Source organism: Sarcophilus harrisii, chromosome 3 (genome assembly GCF_902635505.1).
Source record: "Sarcophilus harrisii chromosome 3, mSarHar1.11, whole genome shotgun sequence".
Lineage (NCBI taxonomy): Eukaryota > Metazoa > Chordata > Mammalia > Dasyuromorphia > Dasyuridae > Sarcophilus > Sarcophilus harrisii.
The window spans coordinates 167,546,917-167,573,038 of record NC_045428.1 but is presented as its reverse complement, the minus strand read 5'-3'; the positions used below and the strand labels follow the sequence as shown (position 1 = coordinate 167,573,038).

Genomic DNA, 26,122 nt, shown 5'->3' with positions numbered 1-26,122 from the left:
ATAAATTAGGTTGGGGAGAGCCTAGATTCAGGGAGAGTGAATAAAAGGGTTTTGTAGTAGTCTGGATCAAGGTAATAAGAGCTAGAGTTAGAATGGTTCAGAAATAGATACAGAGATGAGGATGGTTATTTGACATAGCTATGGAAATAGAATTGACAAAGCTTGGCAATTGTATGGGTAAGATGAGTATAATAAAGAATTGAAGGTAGAGTTGCATCCTGGTGACTAGGAAAAATAGGGAATTCAATAGGAAAGGTGTTTTTAAAGGGAAAGATAAGGAGATTTCTTTTGTTCATGTTCAATTTGAAGTGCCTATGAGACAAGCAAATGAGCGGCTGAAGACGTGGAACTGGAGTTTGAGAAGGAGATGAGAGCTGGCTGGAGATATATATGTGTCTATGTGTTTATACCTGTGTGTTCATTTATAGACAGTAATATATGTATAAATATGTGTATATATGTGTGTATGCATACATATGTGTATATATACATATATATGTAGTATTGTATGCATGGAGTTGCATTAAAATATAGTAGTTAATGAGATGATATAGAGAGTATAGAGAAAGCAGAGAAGAGAGGCCACAAAAAATGGGGTATATAGGGAATGAGACATAGGTCATAAGTTCATAGCCTTAGAACTGGAAGGGTCAGCTATTGGATTTATGTGTAGAAATGGGGAGAAAATAGAATTTGCAAGGGATAATTTCAGGTTTATTTTTTTTAACTGAAGTAGGAGGTGAGATCTATTGAGGCTTAATCTACTGAGGTTAATAGAAGTGATATAAATGTCTTAAAAATTTGAAATAAAAACTGTGACTTTTGGTATAGAGAAAAATAATTATATGTAGCAGTTAGGACCTGGCTAAGTTTGGTACCATAAATTTGTAGAGGACCTAGTCAACAAGGTCGTGTGAAATCTCTAGCAGCTAGAAAGCCAGAGAAGACCAAAGTGAAAAAGGCTAATGGTAAGTAGTGCTGAATCAGGGTTGGGATTTGGAAGGGGATAAATGAGAATAGAACAGTGGAGGAAAAGATTCAAGGATAGACCACAATATCGAGATAAACATAAAGTCAAGTTTTGAAAGGATGAAAGTGAACGGAGCAGGGGTCATGGCCTATTGAAGTCATGGAGATTACTTAAAAGGACCAAGTAACTGTAGGATGTGGTCAGAACTGGTAATAGGTTTAGGAGGGATGAAGAATAGACTCAGAGAAGAATTTTAGAGTTATGGATCAAGAAAGCACTACACTTCGGGGTGATATTGAGCCTGGAGTTATGCCTATCCTTGGTTTAAACAGAAAGAATTAGTGCTGGGATCTCTAAGATTGCATGAAATAGCTCAACTATTTTATGTTTTTATGTAGCAGGGAGAGATTTAAGTAAGAGAGAAGAATCAAAAGGTCCCTGCATGCAAGAGGTAATTAGAGTTTGAACTTGAGTGTTGGCTATATAAGTAGGAAGAAGGAGACAGGTGCAAGAGATATTTTGTGACTGCAAAAACAGGAAAATGTGACAATGCATAGGATGAGGCTACGAACATGAAAAGGATAGTAGTTCTCTTGACAGAATCTGGAATGTTTGAGGGGAGAATGGATTTTGAGGATAAGAAAAAGGATTGTTTTATAAGTTTTTGTAATGAATTTGAGATGTTTGTGGAACATCCAATTTAAAATATTTGGTAGGCAGATGAAGATATGTAACTAAAGTTCAGGAAAGAGGCTGTTTCTGGATATATAGGTCTGGGGGTCACCTGTATAGAGATGATAACTTCTTGGTAGCTGGTGCAATGGATAGAGTATTGAATGCATAGAAGGCCTGAGTTCAAATCAAGTTTCATCTACTTAGTAGTTGTATAACCCTGTGCAAGCCACTTAATCCTGTCTGCCTCAGTTTCTTGATCTGTCAAATGATCTGTAGAAGAAGGAAACTTCCCAAAATGGGCTCTCAGAGAGTCAGACATGACTGCACACCACCACTACCAAATTATATAGAAACATAGAGTGGTGCAGTGGATAGAATGCAGACATAGACATATATACTGGACATAATGCAATTGCATTTTCAAAAAAGTGTCTATGATTGGGTTTTATATTCCTTTGGAATCCTAGAATCCCAGATTTTGAAAGCACCTTGGAGGTCATCTGATGGGAAGTGCCTACCTGATACATGAATCTTTTCTACTTTTCTGACAGATGGTTGCCAAGCAGTTGCTTATAATTTAGCCTTCCAGATTAGTATAATTTTATTCTATTTGCAGCCATAATTTATTCTGTAATCATCATGTTTTGCTTTAAAAAAAGATCAGTTTTATGTCTTTACTTCATAATGGAAGTCTTTCCACAGATGGCTTTAAAAATCATTCTTATGGGAGATTTCTGGGAAGATGGTGGAGTAGATTGGTAAATTTCAAGCTCTTCCTGATTTCCCCCACAAATAGAATAAATTTGCGCTTCAGGACGAACATAGACCCATGAAAAATCAAGACGATTTGGGGCAGACAGGAATCCTCCTGAAACACTTTGACAAGATCTAAAGAAAGACCCCAGCAGGAATTAACCCGTCTGAAGTGCAAACACTTCTGGGCTAGCTCCACAGAAATGTCAAGTGGGAATCCCTCAGGCTATCTGATTATGGATAGAGCCTCATCTAGAACCATAGAGACAGACTTTCACCTCCTGGACTGTTTGTAGTCAAGATTTGAGATTGGGATGACTAAATGAACCTTGGCTGATTGGGAATGACAGGCCCAGCTGTGCTGCTGAGACATAGTCCTGGGCGAGAAGGAACCAGCACCTGGTGAGTGCAGAAGCAGTGGGGCAGGAGCACTGCTGGCTTGGGCATTTGCAGGAGGGTGAAGCTCTTGTTTTGAGGTTCCTAGTCAGAGTGGAGAACTGAAGGGAAGCTTGAAGCATCCTCCTCCCCATGATTAGAGATGCTTGCACTAATACTTCTTACTTTAAAAAATGAACTGCCAAAGAAAAAAGAACCCCACCATTGAAACATATTATGGGTATAAGGAAGACTGGGATTCATCTTCAGAGAAGGACACTGTTTTTTTTATTATTATTATAGCTTTTTATTTACAAAACATATACATGGGTAATTTTTCAACACTGACCCTTGCAAAACCTTCTGTTCCAAATTTTCCCCTCCTTCCCCCCACCCCATCCCCTAAATGGCAGGTAGTCTAATACATGTTAAATATGTTAAAATATATGTTAAATCATATATATATATATATATATATACATATTTATACAGTTATCTTGCTGCACAAGAAAAATCGTATTTAGAAAGAAGGTAAAAATAAATTGAGAAGAAAAACAAAAAATATAAGCAAACAATAACAGAAAGAGTAAAAATGCTAGATTGTGGTTCACACTCATTTCCCATAATTCTCTCTCTGGGTGTATATGATTCTCTTCATTACTGACCAAGTGGAACTGATTTGAATCATCTCATTGTTGAGGAGAGCCATGTCCATCAGAATTGATCATCATATAGTCTTGTGGTTGCCATATATAATGATCTCCTGTTCTACTCATTTAACTTAGCATCAGTTCATGTAAGTCTCTCCAGGCCTCTCTGAAATCATCCTGCTAGTAGTTTCTTACAGAACAATAATATTCTATAACATTTATATACCATAATTTATTCAGCCATTCTCCAATTGCTGGGCATCCATTCAGTTTCCAGTTTCTAGCCACTACAAAAAGGACTGCCACCAACATTTTATCCTCACAACAACCCTGGAAGGAAGGTGCTATTAATATTCCCATTTTACAGATGAGGAAACTGAAGCAGACAGACCTTAAGTAGGTCCCATTCTAGAGGAGGACACTTTAGTAAAAAAAAATAATAAAAAAAAGCTTCTAACACCAAAGGGTATTGTGAAATGATTCCCTTCCCAGAGAGAATTTATATAAGAACTCAAAAAACAATTCAAAAATCAAATGAGGACATTAAGAAAAAACTAAAGAAAAAAATTAAAACCATCCAAGAAAAAAAGGTTATGAAAAAAAGTTAATCAATTAGAAAAGGAGTTAGAAAGTCTCAAAGATGAAAATAATTCTTTGAATATTAGAATTGGGCAAGCGGAAGCCAGTGAAGCTATGAGAGACCACGAAATAACAAAACAGATTATAAAGAATGAGAAAATAGAACAGAATGGGAAACATCCCATGTGAAAAACAACAGACCTGGAGAACAAATTAAGAAGACAAAATATAAGGATAATTGGATTGTCAGAAAGTTGTGACCAAAAAGAGAACCTTGACACAAAAATGCAGGAAACAATCTTGGAAAACTGTCCTGGAGTGATAGAATATGAGGAGAAAGTGGAAATAGAAAAAATCCACCAGTCATTACCTCAAAGAGATCCTTTGTGGAAAACACATAGGAATATTTTTGCCAAATTTCATAGAGATTAGATCAAAGAGAAAATTATGCAAGAAACAAACAAAAAAAACCAATTTAAATATACTGAAACTACAATTAGAATTGTACAAGACTTTAGTAGCAGTTACAAGAAAAGATCACAGGGTCTTAGAATCATATCTATAGACAAGCAAAAGAACTAAGCCTGGCACCAAAAATATATCTAGCAAAAGTATCTATGATTTTTCAATGAGAAAAATGGATATTCAATGAAACTTGTATATTTTCAGGACTTTCCATCAACCAAACCCAAATGTAATAGAAAACTGAACATATAAGAGCCAATATCAAAGAACAATTTTAAGGAACTCAACATGGACACTGTTTAAACATGGACAAATTGTTTATTTTTTTTACATGGGAAATATATACTTTATTTTTAAGATTTACATCAACAATAGGGCAAACTCAAAAGAAAGATTGGTAGAATAAAGATAAAAATAGTAATCATGTTATACAAATGAGATGCAGAAGAATAGACACAAAGGCATTAAAAGGAAGGAAAAGGGCTTGTAACTCTGAAAACCTACTCACATCGAGAATGGGTTCAGTACACAACACTACATATATACCACAAAGGATACAGCACCCTCCAAAAGCTCTAAAGAAATAAGGAGGAAGGATAGGTGGATGGGGAAGCAAAAGATAAAGAAAAAGGAAAGGGAAGGATCCCTGAATTGGGGGGAGGTTAAGTAAGTAAGCCAAGTTATAGAGCAGAATTTAATGAAAGAATCAGCAGGATTAGGAAATGTATACATCAATATATCTTTTCTTAACTGTAGCATGCTAGAGAGTGATAGTGAGGGACGAAAGGGAGATATGTGTGTGTATGTATGTGTATGAATATATCTACATTTATCTATCTATCTATCTATCTCTATCTATCTGTCATCAACCTATCTCCTTTCTTAACTATAGCCTACTTTTTTTGGGGGGGTGAGAATGAAAGGCGGGGAAATGAATAATGTTAATAAGGTACATAGCACAGAACAAAAAAACAATTGACAAGGAAGTAAAGACAGACACTCATGAATATAATTTCGTTTAGTAATATATATATACTTTCTTAAATTGGTATTTGTTGTCATATATTTTGAATCCTCCGTGGTGTTCTGCTGGTCACATGATATTCGTTTTTGTTTTGTTTCATTTTGTTTTGTGTTGCTTTTCTGTTTTTCTCTTTGTTTATTCTGTTTCTTCAAATAAAATAAATTTGGGGAAAAAAATCAATCACTCTTTTATTCAATTGCATTGCATTTAATGAATTTAGGCATTGGGGATTTGAAAGTGAAAACATGACATAAACCTTGCCTTCAAGGCCCTTACAATCTAGTGCTGTTGAATTCTTGATTGCTTTCTCATCGTGTGTGTGTGTGTGTGTGTGTGTGTGTGTGTGTTGTTTTTATAGGTTTATATGCAGTTACTATACTTAAATTAGAAAATTTTTAAAATACATAGGAAGACTATTTTCCTTTGTAATGTTGTAGCTAAGGGGAGGTAATATTTGCAGAGCAGTTTCAGTTATTTTTGATTGGTGTTGGAACATAAAAAAAAAAAATCTGTTAGAGGACACTTTCTAGTCATTTCTTGTAACAAACACAAAACTCACCAATAATTTCAAGTATGAAATCTATATTAAAAAATGGAATCAGATTTCATACTTGAACTTATTGATGAGTTTTGTATTTGTGTTACCCCTTTTATGTCCTTGTCTGAATTCCTTTTTGCTTTCTTCTTTATGTTTTTAAGTGTTTATTGATGTCCTCTCTCTCCCTTTCCCCCCACTCTGTGCATGTGTATGTATTCATCAAAACCCATCAACTCACCTTTCCCTTGAATAGAAAAATAACTTCCTGGCAATCGATTAGTATAATCAAGTAAAACAAATAAGCAAATTGGCCATTCCTGAAAATATTTTCATTTCCTCACTTTGGTTTATCACTTCTGTGCTAAGAGGCAGATTTTTTTTTTTTTGTCTTAAGTCTTCTAAAGACATGATTGATCACTGTGTAAGTCAGTTCTTGAAGCCTTTCAAAGGCTGTCTTCTTTTATGTTTTGGGGATCATTATATAATTTGTCCTCTGTGTTCTGCTTATTTCATTGCATTATTTCATACAAGTCATCTCTGAATCCCTTGACACTATAATATTCAATTATACTCATATAACATAACTTGTTCATTCTCCAAATAATAGCACCCACTTTGTTTATAGTTCTTTGTTACAGCAAAGAGTGCTGCTAGGAATATTTTTTGTACAGTTTAGTTCTTTTCCCTTTGGCACTGTAAACTAGACAATTTATATTATACCCTCCATAAAAGGAAAGTGAAATCATCACGAATTGAAAAAGGCAAGGCTCCTCAAATTTGTTCTTACAGCTTTTGGTGAATTATGTTATGAAAAAAAATATTTCTTCTCCTTCCAAAATGCTGTATCACATGCCTGTAAAATTATGGATAAAACGAGATAGGGATGGTAATGGAACATATGTTGAGACAAACCCCTAAGTAACTATTTCTGGTGAAGCCCTTCAAATCTAAATGTCTTTAACTTCCTGCCATACATGACTCTCAAATTTCTTTCTTTGCAATGGTTCCATAGTTTGCTCACTAAATTCACCAGTTGCTCAGATCAGACTGGATCAAATTTGTAGTTCTTTATCTCCAAATGCCATCCCTCTAGGGTAAAATAAAGGGAAAATCCACCAAATCCTTCTCTTCTATTTACTTGCCCCATTCATTATTATTCTTCTCCCTTTGGACAGAAACCACTTACTCAAGGATAATAAAGGCAAATATCCCAATACTCACTTCCAATTGCACCAGATATTCTCTATCACAATCATATAAATTATATGTCATATAGTATCATGTTCATGATACGTGATGTTCATATATAGTAAATTAATCTACGGCAACTTTGATATGCTGCGCATCATTTATTCAGTGTCCTCTCTAGGATACAGTATGCTGTGCTTTCCAGCTAACATTTATGTGTTATTTAGGTGATTCATTCATGCATTATCAGCAGTACAACATATGTTAGCTTAGTCACTAGTTGGGTAGTCTCAGCACTATTACTGTGAGAGTTACTGGCACTCTTGGATGCTCTGTCCTTTTAAGGGAAGATGTTTTTGTAAACATTAGCCAGCAGCCGAATTCTGGCTCTGTGATACTTGAAGCCTATTACGGCTGCCCATTACTCTTGATACTTTCTAGGTCCTCTGTTTTCTTGAGACATCCAGGGGAGCTGTGATAGACATGGAATTATCTATTTCTGGGTTTCATTTGGCTCACCTATCAAGACAGGAAGTGGCCACTTTGGTAATTGACTCAGACCATTGCTCCCTTGCATTTTCTCTAGAGATAGATGGTCAACAAGATTCTTTGCAGTCTAATTTCTTGACTTTCCTGTTTACTTGTTCATATCTGCTCATTCAACAAAATATTTATTAAATGACTTCTATTAGTGAATGTTGAGTGTGATACATTGTCATTTGTAGATCTATTAGTTTCTTAATTATCGGATACAGGATGACTTGCCATTGTTGGATTTTCTAATGGTTTCCTATGACAGAGACTGTGGAGAAAGATGGCAGGGAACTTGACTATAATGCAGTTTCTTCTCTTCAGTTCTCTGGGTTATTTACTATATATTGAATAGAAATCTAGATCTTTCTAGCCTCTTGAGACTAGAGGTCTCTTGGAAGGTTTTTTTTTTTTTTGTTGTTTTATTTTTTGGTTTTATTTGGTTATTGTTGTTTAGTCATTTTACAGTTATGTCCAGCTCTTTGTGACCCTTTTTTTTTTTTTGGCAAAGGTAATGAAATGGTTTGCCATTTCCTTCTCCAGCTCATTTTATAAATGACGAGCTGAGGCGAGCAGGGCAAGTAACTTGCACAGGATCATATAGTTAATAAGTATCTGAGGCCAGATTTAAACTCAGTAAAGTAAGTCTTCCTGACTCAGCCTCTATTCACTGTGTCATATAGCTGCCAGTAGGTATCAAATTCTCTTTTGAGCATCAAATATGAAATGTATTAATTCTTTTTTATTTATTCAGGTTTAGGGAGAAAATATGCATCCTGAATTTTCCTTTTTTTTGTTGTTTGTTTGTTTGTTTGTTTTTGGTATCATCATGATTTCTTCTGCATGAGGTTTTGTACTTTGTTAAGGATCTTTTCCTATTTTTTAAACCATGGCTATGCCAGGTACTAGAGATGCACTGCAATGTATTTTGTCATTTCTGCTCAAGCTATCTTTTTGTTTGTTTGTTTGTTTTTCCTGAGGCAATTGGGGTTAAGTGACTTGCCCAGGGTCACACAACTAGGAAGTGTTAAATGTCTGAGGCCAGATTTGAACTCAGGTCCTCCTGACTTCAAGGTTGGTGCTCTATCCAGTGTGCCATCTAGCTACCCCTCAGGCTTTCTTTTATATTTAAAAAATCCCCTCTTCCTTCATATCTACATTTTGGAATCCCCTTCTTTCCGGTCTCAGCTAAGATTTAATTTTGTTCACAGGTCCATTCTAACCCTCTTATTACACACGTGTAAGATGAAGAAACTTAAGTCCAGAAGTTAAATGATTTAGTGATTAATTAATTATCTTAGCAGAACCAAGAGAGTATTTTGTATAATAACACTGATATTGTTTTAAGAATGACTTTGGGTAAAGCAGTTATTTTGACTGTTATAAATATCCAAATTAACTCTAAAGAACATATAAAGAAAGATACTATCTACATCCAGAGGAAAAAAAAACTGATAAATAGAAGCACTTATAGAATAATTTTACACACATACATATATAACTGATGAGTAGAATTATGTATAAAATAATTTTACATACATACATATATAACTGATGAGTAGAATTACATATAAAATAATTTTACATACATATATGAATACATATATATTATATACATATATAATACACATATTCACCTATTTGTGACTAATGGTAGCATTCTCTAGGTTGGATTGGAGGAGGAAAGAAAAAAAGGGAAAATAAAGAAATTTACATGATAACTTTATTATATATTTAAAAGAAATTATAAATTATATATAATAGATTTTCAGTTTCATGGACAGTCATTGATTTTTATTATACTGTTTATGGTCATGCATATTTTATTCCATAAACAAAAAAATGAAAATTGATTTTGTAATGCATGGCACGCATTAAGTACTTAATAAATATTTATTGATTAATTAACCCCAAACCACATAAGAGCAACCATTTGAATCCAATCCCTTTGACTTCAGATCCGAATTTCTTTCTACCACAATGGGCTGCCTTTTAACACATGTGTTTAGCTTCTTTATCTAGAAAACTGTTAGGATCAAATAAATCCAGGTTTTTTATAAACTATTGCCTCAGTCTAAGTATATGTCAGATACCTAAACATAATATTTTTAAAAGTTTTTTCATATAGTTATATGCACTTAAATGAAAATAGAAGCCTGCCAACAGTATATCCACTTTCTGTTTTTTTTTCTACTATAGTGGTTTTTCCTTTTTGAAGGGCTGAGATAAAAAGCACAGAATTTGCCAGAAGTTTTAAAAGCTTACATGTACAAATATTTGACATGTGCAAATGAATAAGGCCATCTGTTGACTGACCTGACTAGTGGAGTCAGGGTCCTTCCAGTTGTTTCAAGGAGGCAGGATGAATTTGGGACAGGCAGAACTTCTTATAGCCAGCCAGTGGCTTATACTTTTAGACTGAAAAGCATAATGGTTTTCAGTATCTCGGAGGCATGGAGCTAAATGGAAATCCTCAGGTGACTCAACTATGTCAAATGTAGCTCAAGCCTAGGTTTTTCAAAATCAGCCATTAGCTGAAACTAAGTTTCTAGAGGAAATTTTATACTTCTCCTCTTCCCAGGAAACAAATAGGTATGAGACCCTTTATAAATAAATCTCTGAGGTCCTGAGCTTTGATGTGTTTAGGGTTTGATTATTTGTATCTCCTTTTGCAGGGCTTAGTGGGAAGGGATGTTTTTTAATGCATTTTACCATTTCTGGGATGGAAGAAATATGGTTCTAAAATGACTGTCTTGGGCAGTTAATTTATAACTAGAACCGAAAGTGTGTCATAGCTTAGTTTCTTCACTGAAGTACTCCAAGATATTAGTCAAAAACTTTTTTTTAACTATACTGCTATGTGACTCTATATTAAAATCCTGTGCTGAAATGGCCCTGAGCTCTCAGAGGCTGAGCCAGAAGAATATAAATTGTGGCAGGCCCTAAAAATGGAGAAGAACTTGGGGCTTGAGTCTGGTCCCTACTTTAGACTGAGAGTTTGTCATCCAAGGACCAGAACAATAATGTTCTCTGCGGGCCCTTCCCAAAAGATTGGACACCAGCTTGTGCGTATTTTTGTTTTGTATTGCCCATTATAACTCAAAAAGACTATTTACAAGGGTATAGAATGTGACTTATTTTGGTAGAAGGAGCCCTCAAAAGACTGAAATCATAGGTCCTTAAAATACTGATATATTTAAATAATAACAATAGCAATCATGGTTGTTATTGTAATAGTTCAGTTGTGTCAAAACTGTGACCTCATTTAAGGTTTTTTTTGTTAAAGATACTGGAGAAGTTTGCCATTTCCTTCCATAGTTCATTTTACAGATGAGAAAACTGAACAAAACAAGCTTAAGTGACTTGCCTAGGGTTAAACCACTAGTACGTGTCTGAAGTCAGATTTAAACTTGGGAAGATGAGTCTTTAGAGTGGATTCTTATCCACTGTACCACTTAGCTGCCTAGTAGTAATAATAGCCAGCATTAATATAAATTGAACTTTATAGTTTGCAAAATGCTTTACAAATAATTTGGTCTTTACAATAGTTATGGGAGTTAGGCATTATTTATTACCCTCATTTTTAAATAAAGAATTTGAGGAAGACAAAAGTTAAATGACTTATCAAAGTCACGTAGCTAATCAGTGTCTAATGTCGGATTTGAAGTTTTCCTGACTTTTAAGTCCAATACTATGTTCACTGAGCTACCTAGCTGTGTATGGTGATATAAAGGCCAATGAAATAAAGTTTTCCTGTATTATCCAATTAAAAAAAATTATTTTATTTTGAACATAAGAAATAAAACAAGCATTATTTTATTAACTCATTTTTTTTTTAGTACAGAACTATAATTTTACTGTTGTACAGAGCACCCATTGTAGAAACTCTTCTTCTGATTCAAGTCAGAAACTCATCAGCCTAGAGTTACCTGGAGATAGGGTAGGGGGAAAGAGAGCTTAACAGTCACATACTAAGTTTAGTAAGCAGGGCTTGAGTCTTTCAGGCTCTCATGCCTGCTCTCTGCCCACTATGTTGGAGATGTCATAAAGCAGAATTAACCTAAAGTTAACTTTCTAGGAAAAGTCATCTTTTACATGTGGTCTAGAATGGGATACCCCTACTTTTGATACTCCCACTCTTACAAGCACCAGAGAAGGGAAACACCAGTTATCCTACATCATAAGACATCTCTGTATTTAACCCAAGAGAGGAAAACCTTAACAATTACCAGGACCTGATCCTGTGGAGGTACTGGTCTCTCTTCTTGGGAAAAACAGGAAACAGGAAAGTGAACATTGTGCCAACTGACAATACTAGCCAATTTGTTAGCAGTTGTGACATATTTTTGTGTCTGTGGTGGGGGAGGGGGAGGAATGTTATTAAATGATACAACAACAGCATTCTTTAGTTTGGTAGTAAATGACACAAAAGTAGAAGGATAAAGGTCGAGTTGGGTGGGGATGAAAAGTCTTAAAAGATGATGCTTTGTAGGTTAAGTAACCAATGCATTTGGCAGTTATGCAGAATGATGCTTAATTCAAAAACTGAAGCTCAGCCTTAGCCACACAATGAAGTTCATTTCCAATCCAATTCCCATGAATCCACTCTTTAGTCTGTGTTATAGTTTCTGTAATACAGAGCTTTCTTTAAAGCAAAATTGTTCAGAGTTCTTTCTGGAGTACAAATGCCCTACCTTCCGTTGATATTTTGCTGGTCAATGACTGTGTCTCTTTACTCTGCTGAATGTTTGGATAGTGTGGGGACACCTCCTTCAGAAGCTTATAGGGTATACTCTGGAAGAAGATGTGGTTAACAGTGGAAAGATTCACTGAATTTAGAATCATCCTGACTAGTATTTAAATTTCTCCTAAGGTACTAGCCTTGTGACTCTAGGCAACTTGATTTCACTTCTCATCTTCAGTTTCCTCATCAATAAAAAGAGCATTCTAAGACCATTAACTTCATGGAATTATTGGGAAGATCAAATGAGTATGGAAACTGCTTTGCAAACTTTACAGTACTATATAAATCTTCTTTAGTCATTTCAGTAGTGTTCAACTCTTTGTGACCCCATTTGGAGTTTTTTGACAAAGTGCCTTTTCCTTCTCTAGCTCATTTTACAGATAAGGACACTGAGTCAAACAGGATTAAGTGATTTATCTGGAATTGCCCAACTAGTTAGTGCCTGAGGCCAGATTTGAACTCAGGAAGATAAGTTTTGCCAGCTTCGATACTCTATTCACTAGTCCACCTTGCTGCTAATAGCTAATATTATATACTAGGCACTAGGAGAAATGCAAAGATAAATAATATAATTTATTTTTGCTCTCTGTCAAAGCCTACAAAATTAGTTAAGTGTCCAAATTACTAAATTGTTTCAATTGAGTACAACTATCCTTTAGCTTTTGATGGTGAGTGGTTGTTGTTCAGTTGTGTCCAAGTCTTCATGACCCCCTGGACCATACCGTGCCAGGCCCCTTTATCCTCCACTATATCTTGAAGTTTGTCCAAACTCTCAATGGTAGTGTTTAATTACTATAGATAGTAATAGAAAACATCCTATTTATGAATTGGGTTACCCATATAAACCCCCATGAGGCCCTATGGTAGAATTGATATAATTATATATTTGAAATCAGAGAACTTGAGTTTGAATCCTGGATCTCTCTTTTTTGTGTGTGTAGCCTTTTCCTTTTTTTTTTTTTTTTTTTTTTTTTGGACTTCAGTTTCCACATCTGTAAAATGAGAGCTTTATGATTGTTGAGATCCTTTCCAGCCCTAGATCCTATGATTCCATGAATTGTTGGTATACTCTTTTATCATGCCAGAATGGTATGTATAGTAAATGTTCATTAAATGTTGTTAAAATACGTTATCTATTCCAAAGGACAAAATCAATTTAGAACACTTGATATCTCATCACTTTTAGCCTTCTTCCTGGAAGGTTGTACCCTGAGCCCTGGGAGTAGCCTACCTCTCTTGTTGGCATATGATATTTCTATATTTGTGGTGCTAAGTAACGTGGAGTAACTTTAAAACTCATTGTCATTTACAACCTCCCAGGAAAGTACATTTATTTTAAGTTCAGGAATCAGTTGCCACATTGCTGCGTGGCGACCAAAGCCCATCATTTCTTCTCAATCAGCCCACCTCTGTGACAAGAGAATTTCTTTTAGCATTAGCTGGTATTTATGGATGTGGTTTGTTATGTTTTTAGTGGCAGCATCTTGAAAGCATATTTGATGTTAAGGGCAAAATGGCCCTAGTGAATGAGGGTTATAAGGAAGACTGAAGAAAAGTCACTCATTTTGGAAGTATTCATTCCCTAGAGGCCATCAAAGAACTCTCTGAGTTCAGAGGCCAGAGTGGATGCTTAGCTTTGCTTTAATGTTTGAGAACTTTTATGGGTAAGTTGTGGTATTTTTTTACATAGTATGTTTGGTTTGAACCACAAACTTGCAGCTGGTAGAAATACGAGGTGTATATTTGGTGGGTCTGAGAAGGGTGTGAGCAAGGCTGGTTTCTGGTGAATATTTACCCTGTGAAGTTTTTTTAGTCTACAGCTTGGTAATGATGGGGCTCCCAAACTTTTGCAACCAGCCAAAGATAGAGAATAGGGCGTTGTTCTTATGTTATACAAACAGCAAACCCTGGTTCCACTTCTGTTTGAAGCATGTTTGAAAACATTGTATTTTACTATTTGTCAATGTAAACCAAATGCTACATAATTATAATGACCAAGCTTGTTTAAAAGATATGAGAGAGTAATTCTCCCACTTCTCTTTGCAGAGGTAGAGATAATGGATAGCGAAGACTGTAATAGATATTTTTTTCTTAATGAATATCAATGCTAAATTTTTATTTAAAATTTAAAATAGTGTTTTATTTTTCTAAATACATGTAAAGACCTTTTTAACATTTATTTTTAAAATATTTTGTTCCAATTTTTTTACCCCTTTCCCTTATCTTCCCTCTGCCTAAGACAGTAGGGAATTTAATATAGGTTATATATATATGTGCAATCATGTAAAACATTTCCATATTAATTATGTTGTAAAAGAAAAAAAAACATGAGAAAATGAAGAAAGTGAAAACAGTATAATTCAATCTGCATTTAGACTCAATCAATTCTTTCTCTGGATGTGGACTGCATTTTCCCTCATAAGAACTTTGGAATTTAAAAACTGCTTATATTATCAGACTTTTTCAATATGTTGGTTAATTTTGCTGAACTCTTAGCAATGTTGAAAAGATAAAAACCAAAAGATATTAATAAACATTTATTTTTAAAAATATTTTGACAACATTCAATGAGAAACTATAATGGCATGTATTGTTTTCCCAGATTCTTTAAAATAGAGGAAATCTAGTCAAGTTCTAAATCTCTCCAGTTGTTTGAACTTTCCTTGCCTCCTTCCTTTTGAGTTGATATTTGTCATTTTTTCCCCAGTGTAAATCTTCCCTTGGAATAAGTGATAGATTAGTGTGAATTACTTGGATGGAAGATCCTGAAGAAACATATTCCACCTTTGATTTTTATTCCTAGATTACCTTTTCAGAGAAGATTCCAATCACTCTGAAATTCTCTTAACTAATTACATATCTCTTTGCCTTTCTACACTAAATCATACTCTTTGCCCATACCATGATTTACAATTCTTCCATCCCTCAGTTCTGTCTCAAGCCATCACTCCTGCACTAGTCAGTCTCATCCTTTCCCCATCTTGACTCGTTGGTGAACCACTTCACCTCTCTATTGACCTTTTCTCTTGAATACCTGACTCTTTGTCATATTACTGAATATGTTGGGCCAAGTCTCACTTATAGATCACTTCCACCATCTGCTGCCTTCTTTCCTACACACTTGTTGATGAACAAAGGTGGAGAAAATCTCACAGATGCTTTGATTAAATCCATTACAAATTTCCGTTATATTACTCAACCGACTTTTACTGATGGTAGACAGCACTTCTATATCTTTCTTATTGAATTACTATCCCACACTTCACAATGGCTCTTCCACATCTTTTATTTTACTTCAAACTTCCCATGATATTCTCTCCCTTCACTCTTTCAGTTGAGAGTTTTGCCTCATATTTTACAGAAAAAATTGAGGCCATTCACCAAAAGTTCCCACTTTTCTTCTCTTCCTCATCTCATTACTCAGATGCTTTCTTCCACCATCTTCTACTTCATTCTGTCATCTCCCTATTCCTTGCCAAGACATATCTGTCTATGTGCACAATTTCATTCCATCCCATTTCTAATAGCAAATTTCCCACTCTACTATTCCTACTCTCTCATGTTTCTGCCTGTCTCCTGACTTCTTCACTACTGCTTACAAACATTTTCAAGTCTCCTTCATCCTCAAAAATCTTTCACTTGATCCTTCTATTCCTGCTAAATATCATTCCTTATCTCCTCATATTTATTCTTTATAGTATGGCTTCTTACTTTACTATTGAACTTCACTATTCAATTTTTTTTTCTCAGAAGTTACCAATGATCTGTTAATTGCCAAATCCAGTGACCTTTTCTAAGTCTTTTTTTTTAATTTCTCTGAAGCTTTGCTATTGTTTTTTGCTATTTTTTTTTGCTAATTTGCTATTACTCTCTTCTCCTTAATACTTTATTTTCTCTGAGTTTTTGGGAGACCTTCTCTCCTACTTCTTTTCTTCCTCAGTCTTCTTTCTTGAATTTTCATCCAGGTCTTATCCACTAACCATAGGTATCCCACAGGGATCTGTCCTAGACCCTTCTATCTTTTTTCAGTACATTAATTTTTAATTGTCATCCTTATGCTGAAGAGTCTTAGATTTGCTTATCTAGCCTTAACCTCTCTACTGATCTTTAGTCTCATAACTCACTTCCTCTTACACATCTCAAGCTGAATATCCAGTAGACATCTTAAAATCAACATACCCAAAACTGAACTCATTATCTTTCTCTCTACTTCTGATAGGGTGCAGCTTCTAGGAGAAATATCGCAGTAATCCTGAGGCCCCCAGACCTTAGGAGTATGATTGTTCTGACAATATGTTTGTCAATGATCATAAAAGTCTCCTGGCCTTAGGAGTATTATAGTATAGTCCTACAAATATTGCTGACTGCCAGATAACAGTCTGTTGGTCACTGATAACAGGGTTTCTGAGACAAATGGTGAGGGGCAAACCAAACTACTCCTCAACTATACCTCTAAACCAAAAAATTCAATATGGAGGTGCATATCAGAGTGCTCCTTAATTCTACCTCTAAACAATAAAATTAGTATATCAGTAGCATAAAGAACCGAACCTCTTTGTCTTTTCCTATAAATTTATCTTCTTGCTCCTAATTTTTTGCTAAAATTTTTTTGGAATTTAGCCTACTTCAACTGGCATTGCAATTATAATAAACTTTGCCCCTTAGAGATGGGCAACCCCAGCTGTTTGAGGGTCTCCTTTTGAACCTCAACACTCTCTCCATTTCCAAAATTTCTTATTTGCTGTCAAGAATATGCCCAAATTCCCAGTCCTCTGGGCTTGCAGCCTAGGTACCATCCTCCATTCCTCACTGTCTCTCAATCACCTCCCCCCACCACTACATCCTAATAATTTTATCTTTACAACATCTCTTGAATATTCTTCTTTCTCTCTTCTGATACTACCATCAAACTGGTCCAGGCCCTCAACTCCTCACACCTCAATGATTGCAAATAGATTGATAGTTAGACTATCTGCCACAAGTCTCTTTCCACTACAGACCATGTTCGATTCAGTCACAAAGCAATTTCACTAAAGTGTTGGTCTCACCATATCATTTTTTTTCATTCAGTAAACTCCAGTAGCTCCCTATCACCAACAGGATCAAACACAAAATTCTCTATTTGATATTCAGAGTCTTTTATAGTATTGTCCCTTTTCCTCACCTTTCCAGTTTTCTTATACCCTATACTTCCCACTTCAACCTCATAATATTGGTTTCCTTGTTGTTCTCCAAAAATGACTTTCAATATCTTGGTTCTGAGCTTTTCTTTTTGATTGTCCCTCATGCCTAAAATGTTTCTCTTCTCATCTCTGCCTCCTAGACTTTGTCAAGGCTCAAATAAATCCCCATTTTCTTCAGGAAGTCTTTACCAAATTAGTTTTATTCTTGTACCTTGTCCTGGGCTTCACAGCTAAAAATTATCTGAGAAAGTATTTAGACCCAAGTCTTCCTGATTCTGAGTCCAGTGATTTATGGAAAGATGATCTATGTTAAAGAAAGTTACAAACATGAAATATACTAAATCCTTCAAAAAATGGGCATTTCTCATTGTCACATTTTTCTTCTTCCTCCTACCCTTTTCTTTTATCTGCACCATCAGAAGACAATATCATTTTTCTGTAATAATGGGATACTATTGAGCCTTTACTTAAATCCAACCTTCCATTCTATAGGAATAGGTCACCTTATTTGTCAAAGTTGATCATTGTGTATAATCTTGTTGTTGCTGAGTATAATGTTATCTTGGTTATACTTACTAACTTCACTTTGCATCAGTACATATAAGTCTTTCCAAGCCTCTCTGAAATCATCCTGCTGATTGTTTCTTACAGAACAATAATATTCCATAACACTCACATACCATAATTTATTCAGCCATTTTTCAACTGATGGACATCTACTCATTTTCCAGTACCTTGCCTCCAGTACCATTTTCCAGTACCTCCAGTACCTACAGTCCTACAAAAAGGGCTGCCACAAACATTTTCACACATATGGGTCTTTTCCCCTTTTTTATGATCACTTTGGCCCAGTAAAGATATTGCTGGATCAAAACTTATGCACAGTTTGATAACCCATTGAGAATAGTTCCAAACTGCTCCCCAGAATGACTGGATCAGTTCACAACTCCACCAACGTCTCAGTTTTTCCACGTCTTCTCCAACATTCATCCTTGTCTTTTCCTGTGATCTTAGCCAAACCGGGAGGTGTTCTATTTTATTTTTGGGGAAAAGCAGGATGATACAGAATTAGCTAAAGGTAGAAGAAAGACATCACTTTCCTCTTCTTTGATTGTTTATCTTTCATATTTTATCCTCAAGGCAGGGTTCTATACACACATACACATACACACCAAACAAACAAACAAAAAACATAGAAAGTATTCTACTTTTGGAAACCAGTACTTGACTGGAAGAATTATTGGTTGAGCCCACCCTAGTCACACCCTTCTTTCAGAGCAACTCTGCTACACCTAAAGATGAGCATAGTCCCCCAAAAGGAGGTATTCTCCTTTCATGCCCTTTTCCTTCTCAGGCAAAGCCACAGTGGTCTTGGTAAGTCAAACTAAGTCTGGTTTTCTTCACTGGGCAGGGAAAGTTTTGCTCATTCATTAATTCTTACAATGTCTCTTGATTTAAGTGGAAAATATATAATCTTGTATGAATGGTCAGATTTTCTGATAGAAAGCAGATCTCACCTGGTTACTGGATAACTTTGGGACTAAGGCCTGAAAGTTCCTTCAGCAAGCATTCACTAAAAGCCTGTGGTGTGTGGAATTCTGTGTGAGGCACTATCTGGAAGAAAAGGAAATATACAAAGATCAGTGCTTGCCCTTACAGTTTCTGCAAGAGTCCAAGCAAAGAAAAAGAGAAATATATTAGGCAGGAGCATTTTGGTAGGAGTAGGGTGGTTGGGAGTAGTTCCTACTTCTGTGAATTATCTACTAGGTCATGTTCTCTTTGTCTTGTATTCTCCTAAAGAATGCTTTTTCTTAGGTTTTCCTTCTTTTCATCTGAGTTCCTCTTCCTCCTCCTGCTCCTTATAGAAATACATGTTTAGAGCACATAAGGTGCTAAGCCTGGACCTTACTATCCAATAATAACATAGTTCTGTTTTTCTATCTCTTTATATAGGCCTTATTCAGTGGCTGGTATAACAAAGGAGTGAAGGTTGATACTATGAGAAAATAATAACAACTCTATACTTACATAGCTTCTACAGGCTTACAAAGTACATTTCTTACAAGATTCATAGATATAGCAAGAATTTTCTGAACAAATATTTCTCTGAAGATGGCTCATGAATTTTATGCTACTTCTTATGGAGAAGTTATCAGTGACAATAAGCTTCAGCCTATGTATTCAATTCATCTTTCTCTTTGTTTTTCTTTCAGTCTTGTGCAATTTTGTATCGCCAGTTTTTGGTTTTCTATGATTCAAAAGTGTATAATATTAGGACTTAGGGGCTTTATAGTCAAGAAGGAGTCTGGACTATCGTAAAGACTATATTTTTTCATAAATACAATCTAGCACATTTTCTTCCTTTTCAAATGTGGACTCAGCTCATTGTCCATCTTCAGAGACCATCCAAGATGTCAAGTTGTATATTTTGGTAGGATAATATGTTAATCTATCAATGTCAAACTTAAATGAAAATGAAAGCTACTAAATCAATCTAAGGATCCAGCAGCTACATATTGAGTTAGAAAACCATATGTTAATATTTTCTATTTTCTATTGTATTTTATTTGTTTTGTTAAATATTTCCTAATTGTATTTTAATTGAGATGCAGTCACTAACAGTTGTTTGACACCTTTGCTCTCTCCAATTACACATTAAAAACTAGACAATATTCATTCTTCCTTAGTTCTCTTCAACTCAACCCATTACTTTACAGTTATTGTGTGTGTGTGTGTGTGTGTGTGTGTATATATATATATATATATATACACAGACACTGGACTCTTGCATATATATAAATATATGTATGTATATATATTTAATATGCACATGCTATTTTGTCACACTCCTCCAGTAAAATGTAAGCTTTTTGAAGGAAAGTATTATTTTATCCTAGATATTTCTACTAGCTACCACCATGAACATCTCCAAACAGAACAGTGCTCTCAGATGCTCTCATTTATGTACAATTTTTACAGTTTTTAAAGCAATTTTAAAATTTTGTTTTTGACCTCTTAATAATGAAAAAGCCCACCAGATTTAAACAGTAAGAATATGTGGTTCTAATTCTTGTGTAATGATAGAAGATTGGGCTGGAGAGTGGTTCATTTAAACAAAATTTTTAAACATTAAATTCTTTCAGCAAAAGCTCAAATAAGTAATGAATTCATTCTGTTTGAGTCATAGTGAATGGAAATGGCCACTTGAAGTTGGATACAGTTGTGTGCTATCATTATGCTTTATGCATGGAAATGTGGTTATCAAGATATAATTTCATTGTTCAATCACAGTTTAGCAGTGAGACTTTTCTTTAGGTATGGGTCCCTGATAATAATGAAGGGACTATTGTGCTTGGTATTCTCTCATTTTCATATCATGTTTTATCTTATGTCTTTCAGGGAAAGGTACATCTTGAGATGAGGCTGAGTGAGGTCATTACGGACACTGGTGTCATTTGCCATAAACTTGCTACTCGGTAAGCCTTGAGAATACAAAGATTTAACTGTAACTCAAATGATGTTCTTTCATGCCTCATGAGGTATGACATAAAGTAATAACTAATTTTTAAAAAAACATTACTTCTAAATTTATGCACCAAAGTGAGTATCATTCCCTTCAGTTCAAGGTCTTGGGAGGTGACACATTTATCCCAGCAATACCAGTATGACTCAGAACATTTTTAGAATTCTTCAGTGGGAACTGCTTCCAAAGCTTGCAGACATATTTCTTATAAAGAGTTCTATTGGTAGTAAATCTTCATCCTTCATCCAAATATCCAATATCCAAATAGGGGTTGAGCTAGATATTTGGTTTAAAATAACTGATTTTCTGGTATGGCTTATAAACTGAAGATAGCCACAAAAGAGGAGATAAAAAAGTATGTCAAATGTACACAGCATTGTAATTAGTACATAATCTCCTGGAGGTCACTACTTTGAAGATATATAAATTCTGGCATTAACAAAAGTTTTATTTATATATAGTCAAGTCAACAAGTATTTGTTAAGCACTGACTTAATGCTAATTAATACATGTTTGATGGGGTTTGGGGGAATAGCACAGAAGAAAATGCAGTTAGCAATCCTAAGTATGAAAAAATAATTGAAGCAAGTTTATTTGATAAAGGCTCCATTTCTCAGACATATAACGAACTGAATTTATAAAAATAAGATCCATTCTCCAATCAATAAATGATCAAAAGACATGAACACTTTTCAGATGAAGTAATGAAAGTAATATATTTTCTATATTTATATTTAAATGACTATTGTGACTGGAAAAATGCAAATTGAAACAATTCTGACTACAATCTCACACCTATTATGTAACTAGCAGGATAGAAAAGGAAAATGACAAATGTTGGAGGGGATGAGGGAAAATTGAGACATTGATGCATTGTTGGTGTAATTATGAACTAATTTAACCATTCTTTGGAACAATTTGGAACAATGTCCCAAGAGCTATAAAACCAGGCATATCCTTTGACCTAGCAATACCACTACTAGGTTTGTATCACAAAAGAGAATTTTAAAAAGGAAAAAGACCCATATTAAAAAAATTATTTTTAGTGGATCTTTTCTGGTGACAAAAATTGGAAATGTAGGCAATGCCATAAATTGGAGAATGGTTGAACACATTGTGGTATATGATTGTGATGGAATGCTATTATGCTATAACAAATGATGATCAGAATGCTCTCAGAAAAACCTGGAAAGACTTACATGAACTGATGCAAAATGAAATAAGTAGAACAGGAGAACATCGTACACAGTAATAGCAATAGTAAAATGATCAGCTGTGAATGACTTAGTTATTCTCAACAACATAAATTATCCAAGACACTCTGAAGGATTTAGGATGAAAAATGCTATCTATCCCCAGGGTGGAGGGGAAACTGATGGTATCTGAATACAGATCAAAGCCTACTTTTAAATTTTACTTTTCTTGAGGGTTTGTTTGGCCTATATTTTCTTAAAAATATTGATATGGAAATATAATTTGCACAGCTACACATGTTTAACCTACATCAAATTGTTTCTCTTCTCAAAGAGGGGGGTGAAGAAAGAGGAAGAAGGAAAACTTGGAACTCAGAATTTTAAAAATAAGTGTTAAAATTATTTTTACATGAAATTTACATGGAAAAATAAAATACTAAATAATTTTTACAAAATAGGTGTTATATTTGTGATGAATAAACACGTTTCCAAGATCATGGCACCCAAAATGGGGTTGTTTGTATTCTGCCTTTCTCTTATACTTAATAAAAGGCAGTGTGACATAGTGTATAGAGAATCAGTTTTGGAATCAAGGCTTTGAGATGGATTGGCTGTGTGACCCATGGCAAATCATTTAATCTCTTGGAGTGTAGGCCAGAGGTATCAGATTCACCAAATTAAAAGGTAATTGTGGGACATGTAGATGCTACAGTGGGTAGAATGCTGGGCCTGGAATCAAAAAGACACATCTTTCTGAGTTCAAATCTGACCTCACTTACTTGGCTGTGTGACTATGGGCTAGTTAATTAACCTAATTACCTCTAAAATGTAATTGGGAAATATTTTATAAAGTAAATAAAGGTACAGTAAAACAGAAAAAGGATTATTGGCTTCCTTTTCAGTTTGAACTTGACAATGCTGCTCTAAGTAATCAAGACTAGAAGATGCATTGCTAAAGAGAATTTCCTTATCTGGTACTTCTCTATACCATTAAATCACAGATTCAGTCCCTATCCATTGAATTAAGATTTCCTGTGCCATGTAATATTGACCAAATTATTTAATCTCTTTGGATTTCCTCATCTTTAAAATGTTTGAATTAGATCTATAAAATCCTTTTCAGTTATAAATTTATGAAATAGCACAATAAAGAGTACTTGACATGGTTTTAGGAAGTTGTTGTTCAGTCATTTCAACTCTGTCTGACTTTTTGTAACTCTTTTTAGAGTTTTGTTGGCAAATATATTAGAGTGATTTGTCATTTCCTTCTCCAGCTTATTTTATAGATGAGGAAATTGAGGCAAGCAGGGTTAAGTGATTTATCCAAGGTTACATACCCAGTTAGTGTCTGAAGCCAGATTTGAATCCAGAAAGATGAATCTTCTGACTTCAGGCCCAGCATTCTACCCACTGTGCCACCTAACTGCCTTGTGTATACTTTTATGTAAACATAAAAAAATATATAAAATAAATGCAATGTCATTTGGATGGAGAGAGATAATAGCAGCTAGGGGAATTGGCAGTAGTACTTGATCTTTGCAAGAAGAGAGTTTAACATATGAAGATAAAAAGAAATTCATTCGACGTTTAAGGGATAAACTTTGCAAAGGCACTGAAATGCCTTTGCAGTTGTGAGGAGCAAGATGTAGGCTAGTTTTATTGGACTACAGAGTATAGGAATGGGAATAGAATGTAACAATTCTTTAGAAAGACAAGCTGAAAAATAACTGTTTGGACATGTATACTTATATTGTATTTAATTTATACTTTAACATATTTAACATGTATTGGTCAACCTGACATCTGGGGGTGGGGATGGGGGGGAAGGAGAGGAAAAATTGGAACAAAAGGTTTGGTAATTATCAATGCTGTAAAATTACCCATGCATATAACTTGTAAATAAAAAGGTATAATAAAAAAAAAATAAAGACTTTAAAAACAAAACAAAATAAGAAAGACAAGCTGAAGCCAAATTTTGAAATATTTTAAATGCCAGTCAAAGATGTTTATCTTTTATTCTAGAAACATTAAGAGATCAGTGAAGCTTTTTGAACTGGAAACTACCTAATCAGACTTGTTTCTTAGTTGTATCAGATTGATAGCCATGTGAAGATTAGATTGGAAGTAGAGTTTTGAAGCAAAGAAGGGCCTATTGTAATATTGTAGGTCTGAGGTAATGAGGGCTTGGTTATAGGGAATGAAGAGAAAGGAATATGAATGGGAGAACTACAGAAATAGAATTAAGATCTGATACATCTTTGGATATTTAAAGTGAATGAGAAGTCCAAGATCATTCTAAGGTTGGTATGAGGGGAAAGATATTTTGGATATGTTGAATTTAATATTTCTAAGGAATGAACATGCATTTGAAAATGCTCAAAAGATTATTAGTGATGTGGGAAGAGAGCTCAGAAGAAAGATTAGGATTGGATATATAAATCTGTGAGTCATCCATAGGAGATGCTGCTTGAATCCATGGGAGATGATGAAATCACCAAAGACAACATGGAGATAATGGAAAGAAAAAAAGAGGTCCTAGAATAAATATTTGACTTATATCCATAATCAGAGAGTGGGTCTTGCAAAAGATACTGAGGAAAATAGCGGATAAAAATAGTAGAAAAAAAGAGACAAGTATGTTAAAAATCTATAGAGGAAAGACTATATATAAAGAGTGGTCAACAATGCCAAATATTCAGAGAAGTTTAAAGTCTATAAAATTGCCAGTTAGAATTCTGTCATCACTGAAACATCAGTTTTCTTTTTTAGTTTTTTCAAAGTTTTGTGAAACATAACTTTAATCCACTTTTATTATTATGTTGAATGAAACTTCTAAAGAGATTTCAAACAGTATCAGGATAATTCAAAGACAAGAAAACTTGACAAATGCCAGATTTAATGAGCAGAATAAATGTCACTAAATTTGCATAATATTCTTTATTATATTTGCTCTTCTTTACAAATTATGCTTCTCCTAAGTTATAAGAGAAATAATACCTTCTATGTGGATGTCCATCATTTTGTGAATGGTAAATAAATTATGGTATATCAAAGTAGTGAAATATTATTGTTCTATAAGAAATGATGAGCAGGTTGATTTCAGAAAAGCCTGAACTGTTGATGAGTGAAGTGAGCAGAACCAGGAAAACATTATATACAGTAAAATAAGATTATGTGATGATCAACTGTGATGGACTTGGCTCTTCTCAACAATGCAGTGATTCAAGATCCAATAGACTTGGGATGGAAAATGCAAGTCATATCCAGAGAGAGCTATGGAGACTAAATGTGAATCAAAACATAATGTTTTTACCTTTTTTTTCTTTCTTGTGTTTTTTCCCTTTTGGTTGCATTTTTCTTATGTAACAGGACAAATATGGAAATATCTTTAAAAGAATAACATGTATTTAACTTAGACTGATTGCTGTCTTGAGGAAGGGGAAGTGAGGAAGGGAGGAGGAAAAATTTGGAAAACAAAGTTTTACAAAAATGAATGCTGAAAACTATCTTTACGTGGTATTTGGAAAAATAAAATACTACTGAGAAACAGCAACTTATACTATGATTTGAAAAAAAAATTATTGGTTGTGAACTTGAAGAGATTTCCAGGGCTTGGGCAATTTCAAGAAGAATCCCTTTTCTCCCAAAAGTTTTTTCTCTTACTTTTTAGGTCTCAAAAAGCTAGATGATATCAGCATAGAACATTTTTTTGGTCCTGAATTTCTGTGTCA

The 26,122-nt window shown here is 34.6% G+C and overlaps 1 protein-coding gene across 2 annotated transcripts in view; it reads left to right on the top strand.

Annotated features, from left to right (window-relative positions):
- The window catches only part of RASA3 (RAS p21 protein activator 3), a 274,639-nt gene that overhangs the window by 151,947 nt on the left and 96,570 nt on the right, over nt 1–26,122 (top strand). For both annotated transcript variants that reach the window (XM_031958761.1, XM_031958760.1), the window contains exon 5: nt 21,075–21,151. In XM_031958761.1, coding sequence (XP_031814621.1) covers nt 21,075–21,151 — 77 coding nt within the window. The remainder of the gene's footprint in view (nt 1–21,074; nt 21,152–26,122) is intronic.